Source organism: Schistocerca cancellata, chromosome 4 (genome assembly GCF_023864275.1).
Source record: "Schistocerca cancellata isolate TAMUIC-IGC-003103 chromosome 4, iqSchCanc2.1, whole genome shotgun sequence".
NCBI classification, from domain to species: Eukaryota; Metazoa; Arthropoda; class Insecta; order Orthoptera; family Acrididae; genus Schistocerca; species Schistocerca cancellata.
The window spans coordinates 80821466-80837087 of NC_064629.1; the positions used below are offsets into that span (position 1 = coordinate 80821466).

At 34.6% G+C, this 15622-nt stretch overlaps 1 protein-coding gene across 2 annotated transcripts in view; it reads left to right on the top strand.

Moving 5' to 3' along the window:
• LOC126183774 (uncharacterized) overlaps nt 1-15622 on the top strand; it is a 485018-nt gene that overhangs the window by 397993 nt on the left and 71403 nt on the right. For both annotated transcript variants that reach the window (XM_049926010.1, XM_049926009.1), the window contains one exon: nt 1588-1832. In XM_049926010.1, coding sequence (XP_049781967.1) covers nt 1588-1832 — 245 coding nt within the window. The remainder of the gene's footprint in view (nt 1-1587; nt 1833-15622) is intronic.

The window sequence follows — 15622 nt, forward strand, 5'->3', positions numbered from 1 at the left end:
TGCTTCACACACCAATGAATACCATTTTTCTACACTTGATGGCCTGCCTGTATGGGTGAACTGAGCTGTGTCTTGCTCTTTTTTATAAAATCTCTTCATTGCTTTCATAGCTTCTTTGGCTGTAATATTTCCTACTAGACCTTCACTGTCCACTGCCATAAAAATGTCATTGATGAGTTCTCTTCTTTGCCTTCTTGTTCAATGACTGTCATGGAAGAAATGACATGTCGGTAATTCCTGTAAAGAAAGGTTTATTGCGTTTTAGCTGCCCAGCATATATTTAAAATGGAATCTGCCTGCAGATTTAAAATGAATAGTTTTGTTGGATGTAGAATGGCAGCTGAGTATAGCAGATCATATGGCTTCACTGGTTTCCTTTAAGGCAACATTCATACGGTCATGAAACTTCAGGTATAGTCCTTCTTTCTTAGTTGTTATGGTGATACAGTTGTTGTTAATTGTTAGTATGTTTCACATAGTGTTGTGGCATTCAAATTTATGGGATCATTCAGTTGCCACCTACTGTTTTCCAAAAGTATAGTAATTTATTAAGTTCATGCATTGTATAGAGTGCAAACTATCTTCAAACATTAATTGAATGATTGTTTGTGATGGCAGCTCAGCAAGACCCAAATTCCTCAACTGATGGTTGACATAAATTCATGTCATCATTAGAAAATATCACTTGCATTCATTAACAAAGCTTTAAACAGAAAAATCTTAGAGGGTGCAAGATTTTACAGGGGTAATATGCGGTCCTTCATGAGTGGCTTTTGTTACACTTAACATGAAATAATATGTAAAACACAATTATTTTTAGATCCTATACAAACAGAACATGCCTAGCATTGATTAATTTTTCAAACCTTTTTAACAATATAATCTTACATGTGCCTTCATCTGATTCTTGATTTTGTTCTTACTTACTGTCATCGATGAAAGCATGATTTAGTTAAACATTACTTGCATCTGGTGAGCTGGGACTTAGTACACATTTGGGACTGGTCTATTTATTTATGCTTACTGCTACCAGGTGTCCCCAACTTTAGCAGGCAATATGTGAAGTGTAAACAACAAAAAACACAATAATTTGTATGACATATTTGGTTGGTACGATACTTGGAACTTCATATACATTTCTTTTTATTGATATTTCATTAAAAAATCCCAGTACTTGTACATGAATAGAACTATTAGTGTGTTATTGTTCTATTCTTAGACCGCAAATTGTGGACATATTTGATTTTAAAACCAATCCCCCCCTGTACTTTGTTCCTGCATACAACATCCCTGAGTCCATAAATTACTTTATTCATAGAAAAATGACCAAAATTAATCATGTCCCAGAGTAAACAGATAAACCCAATCTTTTATCTTTGAAAAGAACAATTAATTAACGACTTTTTACAGTTATGTCACTGATTCATTGTATTAATTGTTATCTTGGCAAAGCATCGCTTTATGTATGTTTTACAAACTGTCAATTAAATTTTCTGCTGACATGCATGTAAATAATAACAAAAAATCTTCATTGTTATAAAAAAACTGAGAAAATATATCATCATTATTTTTTTATTATCTAATTAGTTGATGGGAAAGAAGCACCAGTGCGGGAAACTTCTCGTACTCGAGCAATGAGAGACGCCCAGCCTCTGGATGCTACGGCTAATGCAGTTATATTTGCAAGTAGACAGCAGCAACAGCAACAGCAGCATCAACAGCAACTACAACAGCAACAACAGCAGCAGCATCCAAGTACAGCCCAAGATTTTCAAGTTGCTGAGACAACAAGGGATGGCAAGAGAGGTGTTCTCAGCCAGCTTATTGAAAAAGTTTGTACATTATTACGTAGTTCTGCAAAATATATTTTTGACTTGTTTTACACATGTTGTAAGTCCACTCACAGAGAATAAAATTTAATTTGCAAAGTTTATGTTTTTTCTTAGTCTTGCATAAATTTGATGCTGCTGCAAGAATATTTTATGTAAGATTCATATATATAGTTACTTATCTTGGATATTCAGATAGCTGTTTTACATGTTTGTACTGTTGTACACATTTCATTAGTCCTTGTTTTGTTCTTGTACTGTCAAAAAAACAGCATGCATGTATTCTAAATTTCTTTTCATAACCATGCTTCATATTTTGTAGTCCAGTGTCCAGCTGACAATAGTTATAAAGTAGGGAAACATTCAATGGCATCAAATAACATATGCTTAGTAGATTTAATTAAGGAAGAATGTTGATTATGGCAAATATAATCAATGTCTAGCTCATCAGGGAAGATTTTTAAGAAAAAAGAAGTGTGCTATATGATAATGTACAGTAATACATTCCTTCAGTAATAACATTAGGTAAAACTTAATCAGCAAAATTCAACTGTTTGTATTAAAATCATGCCAGTTTCAATGCTGGACCGTTTTCTTTTAGGAGATGTGTTATTTCATATCTAAGAAGAAAATTAAGTAAATGTGGCTGTTACTGTTACTGCATTCATCAATACGATTTCATCTCAGATATTAAAATTTCCTAGTGCAATCATTAGACTCAAGCAGAAGCACAGTCATTTCCTATTGTAATTTTGTTAATGATGATAAAGTATCCCTGACAGATCACTCAAAACATTTCAAAAAGAAACCACATCAAGCAAAATATCATGCTGTTCATATACTGGGGCTAGTATTTTCTTTTTACTATTGGAGTTTTGATAGTGAGTCAACTAAAGAGTCTTTTACTAGTTGCTATGTATATTTCTGGACATGAATCCTTACAGCAAAATCTGTCTGATTATACTCTTCATATTTCTTCGCTCACAATATTTGCAGTCATCTTATCACTATATAAATGGCTTAATAGCAGTAAGATATGCAGAAGATATCATTGTAGAATGCAGAGTAAATTATAAATAATATTTTATAATATATTAGTTTTGTAATTTTATTTTATTGTGATTAACTCATAGAGAAAATGATGCAAATTCAAATATCACACTAAATGTAAAATTGGTAAGCACAGAGATGCACACACTGAAGGTTAGAGAAAACTTGAGAAAAAGCAGGAATTAATTATAAAATGACTAATAAAAATATATTCAGCAGATTAATTTTGACCAGATATGTGGCTCATCTCAAAGTGTGATGGCTCAAACTCAAAAACAAAAGAAAGCAAGAAGTACAGAGCTTTTCAGGATAAAGAAACCTTTTTGAAGAGTTAAAAAGAAAAAGAGATTAAGGAAATATTGTTTAATTATCTACATATACAACGCGAGACAGTTAAGACAGGCCACCTGAAAAATACTCAAAATGAGTAAAGATATTGTGGTGTTGTTTTAGCTGAAAAATTTTCTGACGTATGGAACTAATTTTTAACGTTTATAGCTGCCAAATAATGCGTCACATTTTTAAATGGAACTGAATAATTTTTGTGACATGGGGAAAGCCTTCAAAGAGGACTTCATTGACATAATATGCGTGAAAATTGTCAAATAGTAATGGGCTGACAGCACCACAAACTACTCTCCTATCATCAGAAAATTAGGTCTTGTAAATGTCTTCACTACTAAACCAAATATAAGCAGACATATTCCTCAAGTATGTTTTATGTGTTTACCTATGCACACACTGTCTTTGGTTGTTTATGGTGAATGCTGCCAAACCATTAGTGTTGGTGCTGTTGTATGCTGGAAGGTAACCTGACTGTGCAAAACACTCACTATCTGTCTTTACAAACATTATAATTTTTTAAATAGAAACTGGATGTGTGAAGAATAAAATATGCTAAAAAATGAGTAGCAGTTGATGAGAGAAATGCAACTAACATTTTGGCAGTGGTAATACACAATTCATAAGTGACAGTGAGACAACTTCAGTGTGCAATATTCTACAAATATTACATCCCAACACATTTGATTGTTTCCACATTTAACTTTACTGGTTGTTTCATGATGGCAACTTTCAAAATCAGTTACAGTGCTTCTAATTATGTTTACATGAACAGCAAAGTTATGAGGTTTTTCTGTGCAAGATTTTGCTTATAGATGATTTGTCATTTGCAACTATCATTCTTCATGGTATGCACAACTGGTCCACTGAAAACCTATACTGTTTGAAAGAAGTGGATTAACAGCAAGCTTGGTTTGATGACATATAATGAGCATATTTCAAGTAAAATATAATTGGTCCCTTGTTTACTTATGGGGCACAAAATAGCTACAACTATCTACAGTTCCTAACAAATACGCTGCTGCTGTTATTGGAAGACATTCCACAGGTGTTATATTCTAAAAAGATATTTTCGGCTCAAGAAACATGCAGTTCAGGCAATAAGTGGTGTAAGTTCGTGAATCTCTTGTCGACCCCTGTTCACGAGTCTGGGTATTTTGACATTGGCATATATATATATATATATATATATATATATATATATATATACACTTAAAAACAAAGATGATGTGACTTACCAAATGAAAGTGCTGGCAGGTCGACAGACACACAAACGAACACAAACATACACACAAAATTCAAGCTTTCGCAACAAACTGTTGCCTCATCAGGAAAGAGGGAAGGAGAGGGAAAGACGAAAGGATGTGGGTTTTAAGGGAGAGGGTAAGGAGTCATTCCAGTCCCGGGAGCGGAAAGACTTACCTTAGGGGGGAAAAAGGACGGGTATACACTCGCGCACACACACACACACACACACACACACACACACACACATGTCTGCTTGTGTCTGTATATGTGTGGATGGATATGTGTGTGTGTGCGAGTGTGTACCCGTCCTTTTTTCCCCCTAAGGTAAGTCTTTCCGCTCCCGGGACTGGAATGACTCCTTACCCTCTCCCTTAAAACCCACATCCTTTCGTATTTCCCTCTCCTTCCCTCTTTCCTGATGAGGCAACAGTTTGTTGCGAAAGCTTGAATTTTGTGTGTATGTTTGTGTTCGTTTGTGTGTCTGTCGACCTGCCAGCACTTTCATTTGGTAAGTCACATCATCTTTGTTTTTAGATATTTTTCCTTCGTGGAATGTTTCCTTCTATTATAACCTATATATATATATATATATATATATATATATATATATATATATATATATATATATAATAGAGGGAAACATTCCACGTGGGAAAAATATATTTAAATATATATATATATATATATATATATATATATATATATATATATATATATATTATTCCTTACTGTCATTTCTTGTTAACAGTATTATCTTATTCCCAAGAATAATCAATTTCCACTCAGTTAATACTTGGCATAAATCAAATCTATATTTGGATCAGACTTTCTTAACTCTTGTGCAGAAAGGTGTGCAGTATACTGCTGCATCCATTTTCAATAAGCTACTGCTTGAATTCAAAATATTACCAGTAATCCACATGCTTTCCAATCAAAACTGAAGAGGCTCCTCATAGTCACTCCTTCTATTCTGTCAAGGAGTTCCTTGAAAAATTAAGCTTATTCATGTTGTATTGTTGACTATGTTTACTTAAACTTCTGGACTGACTTTTTTCGGGTTCATAAACATTGTATTTTTATCTGTTATTACTTTTATGTTGTAATTTCATGTACTGACATGTTCCGTGACCTTGGAGATTAGCTCCTCAATTTGGTCGTACAGTACTTGATGTGTAAAAAAAAAAAAAGTGTGTTCCACTACGTCTGCACTGATAATAACAGGCTATCTTAAGAGAATATTTGGAGGTTGTTGGAGTAGTCATTTGACAAACACAGCATGGGCTGCACAATCAGCAAAGTCAACTCTCAGGAATTTTATCTGTGGGGAAAATAAAAACAAGAGATCTACAAGAAAATACTGATAAATACCATCAAAAATATAAGCTACCATATAACACAGGCCTGTGATATAAGTCTTGACAATATTTAACATTCAGTAAGATGTATCCAGAATCACTTTACAGCAGGATCCATGCTCAAAGTAAACATTTTGAGCACTTAATATAACAGACATAAATATATGAACTGTGCCTGTATTGTGTGTTTGCTGCCTTTTGGTGCAAAGGAGCAGACATTTGTGGCAGATTTCTCCTGATGGCAGGTCAATCATTTGTAGAGCTGTTATCTTGTTACTGTTTGACCAAGTTCCACACATGATATGTTGTTGTAATCCCCTCTGAAGGCACTTCCCTATGATGCAGAAAATATATATAGTTACATATTTTTTTAAAGTCGGTGTCATAATTTAGCAGCTATAACCATAAGCCACTACTGGCAAACATAAAAAATTGCTACTATGTCCAGTAGCAGAAACCAAATCTCATTATATTTACTCATTGTGAATATATCTGGAGTAGTCTGCCTTAGCTGCCTCACCCTGCACATCAAGTGAGTGAAAAATGACTATCTAGGTGCCTCAGTATGTGCCCTGATTCCTCTTAACGTATTGTCATGACCCCTAAGTGAGATTATGATGGAGACAGCAGAATTCTTGCACAGTCTTCCACTCATATCAGTTCCCTAAATTTTCAAAATAGTATTTTGTGAGAACAATGGTCCCTTTCTTCCAGAGGTTCCCATTTATGTTCCCCAACATCTCTGTTACACTTTTTTACAAATCACCTACCTAGCAGCATGTCTCTGAAATTATTTGATGTCTGCTCTCGTGCCATTTGATAAGGGCTCCACTACTTTGCAGTTGGGTGCACTAACATACTGTATGCCATTTATTCCACAGGTATACATTCTGGAATATACAACACTTTGCCATAACTCTCCCAATAAATCATACACCTTCCATTCTTCTTTCCCTGTTAATGATTTTACATGGTTTTTTTTTCTATTTGAATTGGTGGCTAAGTTTGTAAGTATCAGACTGAAAATCCAAAAGCATGGGTTTATTCCTCAGTCAGTACTATGACTTTTTGTATGTTGCCTATCAGTTCTATTATCTCTGGTATTGACTTGATATATGAAAAATGTAAAGTTGTACTGCAGTTAAACTGCAGTTCTCCCTATACTGAATGGGGAAGTCCATTCCTAGGTCAAATGAAGGAAAGGGTGTACAACCCCCAATTAGATCATGTCTAGGAAAGCACTGCAGTTGCCAAACCAATATTTACATTGATTACAACTATACTTTCTGTTACAATTTGATATCACTTCTTAAGTAATACCCTGAAACATTTAAGCAATTTGACAGATTCCAGAGGCTTATCACTAAGCTTTAACTCAAATACTGTCAAACTCAGGAACATAAGACGCTTGGCATTAACTGAATGTGTACACTGCATTTAGATTCTACAACACAGTTTGTCTCTCTATTTATTTGTCAAAAGGACCTAGTCTTCATTTGGTAGCCTCTGTCACTATCTATATGTTTTCCTATCAGGGGCAAAAACTTTTAAAGTAAAAGTTTTGAAGTTCTTGAGCTCGCCCATTTCTTTCATGATATCCTGTGAATCATGGATGAAGGAGAACCAGCAGATTCCCAGAAAGCATTTGACACAGTGCACCACTGTTGACTGTAATAGGATACATGAGTGGCTTGAAGATTTTTTAAGTAACAGAACTGAGTATGTTGTTTTGAACAGTCAGTGTTCATCAAAGACAAAGTGAACTGTCGGGAGTGCTCCAGAGAAGTGTGGTTGGACCATTCTTGTTCTTTGTATACATTAAAGGTATGATTAAGAGGGTGAGTAGCAATCTGTATCTCTCTCTTAATGACACTGTAGTGTACAAGAAAGTTTTGCCATTGAGTGACAGTAGGAGATACAGGATGACTTCCAAGTTAATGCAGATGGGTACGAAAAACATCCCTGCAGTGTTCAAATACAGTACTGGAGGTATGATGCTGAACACAGTCACAATGATTAAATATCTAGGTGTAATGTTGCAAAGTGATTAAAATAGGACAAGCACATAAGGTCAGCAGTAAGAAAGGCAAATCTACATTTGCAAATACATTACTTTTGCATACATTCTCCACAATCCACCGTACATTGCTTGGTGGAGGCTATCTTCTACCACTACTAGACATTCAGTCTCCTGTTCTGCTCACAAATAGAGTGAGGAAAAAACAACTGCCAGAAAGCCTCTGTATGATCCCTAATTCCTCGTATCTTATCTCCATCATCCTTACGCTAGATGAACATTGGCGGCAGCAAAATTGTTCTGCAGTCAGCCTCAAATGCTGGCTCTCTAAATATGCAAAATAGTACCTTTTGGAAAGAGCATCATCTTCCATCCAGTATCTTCCAATTTAAGTTCACAAAGCATCTCCATAATACTTGCATGCTGATTGAACCTACCAATGACAAATATAGTATCCCACCTCTGAATAGCTTTGATGTCTTTCTTTCATGGTGGGGATCCCAAACATTTGAACTCAAGAATGGGTCACACTAGCATTCTTTATGCCATCTCCTTTATGGATGAGGTTCACTTTTCCAAAATTCTCCCAATAAAATGTTGTTTAGGATTTGTCTTCCCTACTCCAACCCGATATGCTCATTTCATTTCATATCACTTTCAGTGTCACACCCAGATATTTAACTGAAGTGACTGCATCAAGCTGCACACTCTCTTCAAATGTTACAGGACTGTTTTTCGCACTCATCTGCATTAACTTACATTTTTCTACATTTAAAGCAAGCTGCCATTCATCACACAAATTAGAAATTTTGCCTAAGTTATCTTGTATATTCCTACAGTCACTAGCTATGATATTTTCCCCTACATCACAGTGTCATCAGCAAATAGCCGTAAATTGCTGCTCACCCTGTCCGTCAGGTCATTTATGTATACACAGAAATGGCAGACTTCGGTTTTTTGGGAGAATTTTAGGAGAGTTTAGCTCAGCTATAAAGATGATAACATATAGAATACTAGTACAACCTGTTCTTGAGTACTTCTAGACTGTTTGGGAACCCAAACAGGTCAGATCAAAGAAACACATTGAAGCAATTCAGTGGCATGCTGCTATATAGGTTGCCAGCAGTTGCAATCAACACACAGGTATTATGGTGATGCTTCATGAACTCAAATGGAAATTCCTAGAGGAAAGAGAACATATTTTTCTGAAAAACTGTTGAGAAAATTTAGAGAAATTGAACTTGCTCCTGACTGCAGAACAATTCTGTTGCTGCCAACATACATTTCAGTTAAGGACCTCAAAGACGAGATAAGAGACATTTGGGCTCATACTGAGGCATACAGATAGTCATATTTCCCTTGCTCTATTTGCAAGTGGAACAGGAAAGGGAATTATTAGTAGTGGTAAAAGGTAAACACTGCTGTGCACCATATAGTGGCTTGCACAATATATATGTAGCTGCAGATTCATTTACTATTACTATCACCTAAAATCCAATAATTCAGACTTAATGTTGAGTATAATTTTGTCTACATAAAAACTGATACATTTAGTTTGTCTACTTTCATCATAATATTTCTATAAATATTTAATGAAGATGTGTATACCAAGTTGCACTGACTTTTTGTACGCTGCAGACAAGTTTAGGAACAGGTCATCATAAAAATAGAGACCTTTCTGCTTACAATCAAATATAATTTTCATAAAATAGAAATGTTCATTAAACAGGTAGAAAGTAATAGAAGTAACCACTAGTAGATGATGCAAGCAAGATTGTTTAATGATAATATAGTATGAAATATTACATGGTATCAGAGTGAGAGGCTGTAAGAAAGTAATAAAAGGGAAAAATGTGGGTGCTGTAGAATGAGCAGAACATAAGATGAGGAAACAGCAAGATAAAAGAATAAGAACAAAAATTCATTATTAGTTGATAGATCACTACAATTCATTACATTCTTACATATATGTGTCTATCTCTTGGTTGAAGGAAATGACACCATCTCCACATTTTTGGAAAAGAAAGAGAAACAAATATTATATGTATAGTGGCAAAAAGTTTCTTTGTTTATTCAAGTTCACACTGCTATACACATTTTGCATCTATCCAAACATTCTCTTAATACACATTTTTTGCTGATCTCCTTTGCCTGTGTATTGACTTCTTATATTCCCTGTTACATTTGGCATTCCTTTTACCTTAACCTACTTATACCTCCATACTTCTGTCTCCCAGTTACATCTAACATCAAAATGAAAGCTCTGTCTTCCCTCATATGCCTGTCTCTCTTTTCATTGTTCTGTTAAACTTGGACAGATGTTGCATAAACACTGTTGCATTGTCTACAAGCCATTCTTTACAGGTAGCACATCTTTGATAAAAGTAAATAATGTAAACATGATACTGAAAGTATCATTATTATTTTATATGCTTGTGAACTTCATTGCAACTTTTCAGTTTGACTACTGTATTTTTGTTCCATCCCATGCCCATATCTGATGGTATTTAATACAAAGTGTTCTGTTTCCTTAGTTCCTTATTTGGTCAAACATCTCTGAGGTAAATTTATCTTATTATTGAAATTGAAGTGAGTTACAATGAATGCAAATATTTTATGCTTGAGGAAATTGTACAACAATAAATTCATGAAGTATTTAATTTTTATGACACATTTTATACACACTAGAAAAAATATCTCTGGTTCTTTGTTACTGTTGTTTCCAATCATGCAGTGAGTAATCTGTATCAAACAAATAAACGTAAGATTGATATATCAGTGACGTGAGCTCTCATCCTTCAACAGAGGCTAAATTAAAGAACTAAAGCTTTTAGGAAGATACCTTTATCATGGAATACATTCAAAATATTCTTAAAACTACATCTATACTTTTGCTTTATTATTGGGCTTTCGTGCAATGCTTGAGGTTTGTATCTTAAGATAACAGTTAATAGGAAACAAAATGTTGTCATTAGAGCACATACATGTCTGCTGGTATTATAACACTTTACAACAGCAACAAATAAAATGGTTTCAGTCTGTGCAATGTACATAACGATTTATGAAGATACTGGCAAAAAAGGATTATTGTACCTAACAACCCAATTACCAACTGCTATTCAAAATATAATTAATTATCACAGATACTGCAGACAATGACTGGAGGAAGCAACGATACTGTCAGACCAAAAATATGGTTATGAATCTATCAACTACTTACGTAAGTGATAGTATGTGGTGTATCTGACTGCAGATAGAGTGCAGCCTTTCATTAACCATGGTACAAGGAGGGGCAGGGCAGTAAGCCCATTGTCCCAGCCATATTTTACCCCCAGGAAAGAACCCTCGTACTCATTTTATAGTTGACTGAGTGGACTTACATCCATACTGGAGGGACTGGAATGAGGAAAATTTCCCACTGCTACATGGGACTAAGGCTGGGACTTTCAGGGCTGGAATCTAGTGCTCTACCAGCTAGACCACCATGGCTACCATCAACCAATCATAGTGCAAAATAATAAAATAACACTAAATATAGAATTTAAAAGAAAACATCAGGTATAAATGAATGGGCTTGCCATTATAAAAATCAATACACTATGTTACAAGTGTTACAAATGTACATAACAGCGAAAATTTCAAAACCTGTTATATCAAGAAAACTAAAGCATTTGGAAGTAAAGTGATATGTTATAATGTCAACTATTGAGATTAAATTCTGTGTGTTGAAAAAATGTTTCATTTTGAAGGGAATGGGTCCCAAGGGACCAACAAATTGGTAGTTTCTTTCAGTGTGTCTGGGAACCATTCAGAAAATTTCCGTATATCATTTACGGTCTATAAATGTAACGTAAAGTGGTATATTTTTATTTGTTATGTCATATTTGAATTACTAGAAGTTATTTATATAAAGTATAGTTGAACTCATATATTTTCCTTATCCTACATAACCTAGTACTGTCACATAGCCTGCACCACTTAAATATAATCAAGACACCCATGCCCTAATTTTATGACACTACAAATAGATGTGACATTCAGAATTCAATTCAGGACATCAGCCCAATGTCCAATAATTAGGAACTTCATGCTGTCTGCTTCACTCCATGTGCTAGCCTAATACCAGTGAATAACATGTATTTTACCACCTGAATTAAAAATTGTTATCATCAAGACAAGTATGACTGTGATTATTGTGCTCTGGTAATATTGTCAGAGGAAATTAGTTTTTTTATTTATTCTTTATTAAGAAAGGGGGGCTATGTAAATCGATGAGAACAAAAGACAAACTGTGAATTAACCAATATACATAGCCTTGTGTTTCAGAATCACAATATATCACAAATGACTTAATTCACAAATTCAGTGCACTGACTTCATCATTTCCTCACCTCAGTGAATTAGCTTTGTGTCTGTCCATTCATGTTATTTCACTGGATATAATCAACAAATTACATCATATGTCACTAACTGTATCATGTGAAACACAAATTTCTTTCTTTGAAAATTTCACCTTAAGCAACTAAATTGATTACCCTGCCACTTCTTTGTTTTTAATTCATGCTTTTACTTAACATACAACTACAAATAGTTTGAGCGGTTCACTTCAAAACTGTACCTTAGGGCATAGTGAATCATTAAAAGGTTCACTATATTTTTGATATCCACATTAACTGGCTTTAAGAAACAATAAAACTTCTTTTAATCATGGAGATTTATCCTCACACAAGTTTTTTCATTGTAGGGAATGTTTCAAAGTAGATCAAAGCTATTGGATATCATTTTCTTTCCCTGAGTCCTTTAATTATCCATTAGTAGACTCCATATTTAAGTAATAAACATCAGTGTATCTGATGTTTACTGTAATAATTTTTTTAACATGTACCAAGGCTGTTGAATACAAATTCATCCCAAAAAGTTGCTCTGCTTATTATGTTACAGTTCAACTTCTTGGCAAAAAGTGATATTATGAGCTAATTAATTTTGAATTTGCTGTATGGACAAAAAGCAGTTGTGCCACAAGTGTGTTAAAAGTTAAAGTCCTCTTAAGAAGTAGGTAGTGTTACATATGTCAGTTAATAAAATAGATGGAATGACCCTTGGTGATCAATCTATCATTTGCCTAAATTCATATGGAAGATTACCTGAACACCACAGCTATCATATCTAACATTTCATTATATGGAAAGCTTCAAATTATGTAACACAGAGTCCCACTAATAACCAAACTATATTTAACAAACAATGTCAGAACTGAAACAAACACTGCCATAACTGGTTGTGGACTCATATTCTGTATATTCAAATTAAGAATTCAGTGTATTCCTTCTTGTTAGGCATGGTTGTTACATCTCATAGTCATACTATGTCATACCTTCTAGTGTTGCAATATAGAAATCTCATGTCATATGTTATCTCTTGCAAATTTAGCCACTGTTTGCATTATTTCAAACTGTAATGGAATTATTATAGGGGAAAAAAAATTTCGAATACATTCTTTTGCAAGCTAGAATCACACACACACACACACACACACACACACACACACACACACACACACACACACACACCTGTCTCGTTTATGTGGGCGGGCTTGTTGACAAATCAACACTTCTGTGTATCAATAAGGTGTCTCCTTTACTCCTAAATTATAATGGAATAAGTTTTCTGTTTGAGATTAGCTACACTGTTCCTTCCATTGACCCATAGTGAGGAGATATTCAAGGATGTGGAACATCTCATAAAAACAAAAATACGTAATACACATTTACAAAAGAACTGATATGCTAATATTTCTTCTGCAGATCCTAAGTGGGATGTTCATCAATAATGTGGAAAAAGTAAACAAATTATACAGTTTTTTAGATATCAATTGAAAAGCACACCACAAAAATTTAAAAATATACACACTAAAGTGCATAAAACAAAAATGGTTTTCAAGGCTTATTTATGCAACTTTCTCTTCTTCATTGAAGCTGAGATGGAGTCAGGTGTTTCATAGCACTTCATGTTACATGCTATAGTTAACAATAACTATACTGATTACTTCTGCCAGGAAATTCAGCAGCAGAGGACAAGGAATTGGCCAGCAATAAAGCTTCCAGGTTCCTCTTAAACTGTATTTTGTTTGTCACTGGGCTTTTTATGGCTGCTGGCAAGCTATTTAAAATGTGTGATCCTGAATAACAGACACTTTCTGGACAATAGTGCTTGACTTTAAGTATTTGTAGTGATTGTTCTCATTCCTTCTGTTGATTCTGTGAACTGAGCTGTTGGTTTGAGAAGATGTACATTATATATGAACAGTTTAATTAAGGAATAAATATACAGAGAGGCAGTAGTTGGTGCACACAGTTCACTGATCTGGGTTATGCAAGATGTTCTTGAATTTACATCATGTGGACCCAGAAAATGTTAATTTTTCTTGGCGAGCTGCTCCAAAATATGACATTATGGAGTAAAAGTAAGGAAAGTATGCCACATTTTTAATTTTATTTCACTTAGGTCTGACAACATTCAAAAGGCAACCAAAGATCTTTTTAGGCATTTCAGTAGTCTTTTTTGTATGCTCCTCCCAACTGATTTTCCTACTATGTTTTAATCTCAAGAATTTAACACTGTCGACCTCTTCTATCTGCATTTGAAAATCTTTATACAAATGTGAATGGGCACAATTTATCAATATCCATGAAGTCTGAAGCACATGCCTCTAGATCACAGGGTTCCCAGGTTTGATTTCCAGCTGGGTCTGAGATTTCTTCACTCAGGGAGTGGGTGTTAGTGTTGTCCTAATCATTTCATCTCATCTTCATCAACACAGAAGTTACCAAAGTGGTGTAGAAAGACCTGCACCAGGATTGCCACATGCTCATTTCATTCCATATCCATAAGAAAGTCTGCATTTAATGCCAGGCCTGTATTGGTGTCTTGGACTATTACCAAGCAGTCACCATATAACTCAATATCTCACCTAAGCATTTTTAATGAATGAAAGAAAAAAACTGACCTTCCTCAAAACCCATCCTTCTTGGAGAATTTGAGAAACATGTTCATTTCTGTTGATACACAGCTGTTCAAATAAAAAATATTAGTACTAAACAGGCATCCTTTGCAACCACCCACTGCATTATCTGGTGCACAGAGCATGCAAATTGAGGTAAAATGGTGCAACTTCATGAATTCTTCCATAACAATGTTCTATGCTGAGCCATGGTATTAATTTTTCACCACACATTTCAGCAAACTGCTGCCAGCTGCTGACACTCTATCTCTGGGACCTCTTGTAATTAACACATTGAAAATGAGTTTGAAAATTCAAATTGCAACTTCGGCAGCACATAAGAGAAGCAGGGTGTAAAATGAAATTTTAAACTCATCCACTTCCTACAACTATAAATCTGTCATTTATTTAAGTCTTAAGTGTTGCAGCATCACTGGTTTATCTTTAGCTCTCTGGTTAGTACTGGTTGAAAACGTGATGGTTGTGTTCATTTCTTGGCAATTTCAAATTGTTAGTGATTTGCCCACTTGTATTATCAGGTGGTAATGTTGAAATTTTGTCAGTATCAGCACCTTTTTTTCCACACTCAGTCTGTAGCTATATTTAATACTGACCAATAGATTTATGTTGTCTGCATCACTCACACATCCTTGCAACTTTGTTTTTGTATAAAGACTTTATAAGTTTTTCCACACTCCTTTCCCATAGCAGCAAAAATTCTCATTCCACCCATATCATGTGTCTTTTTAACTCATGCGAAAACTATAGGTAACTTTTTCAA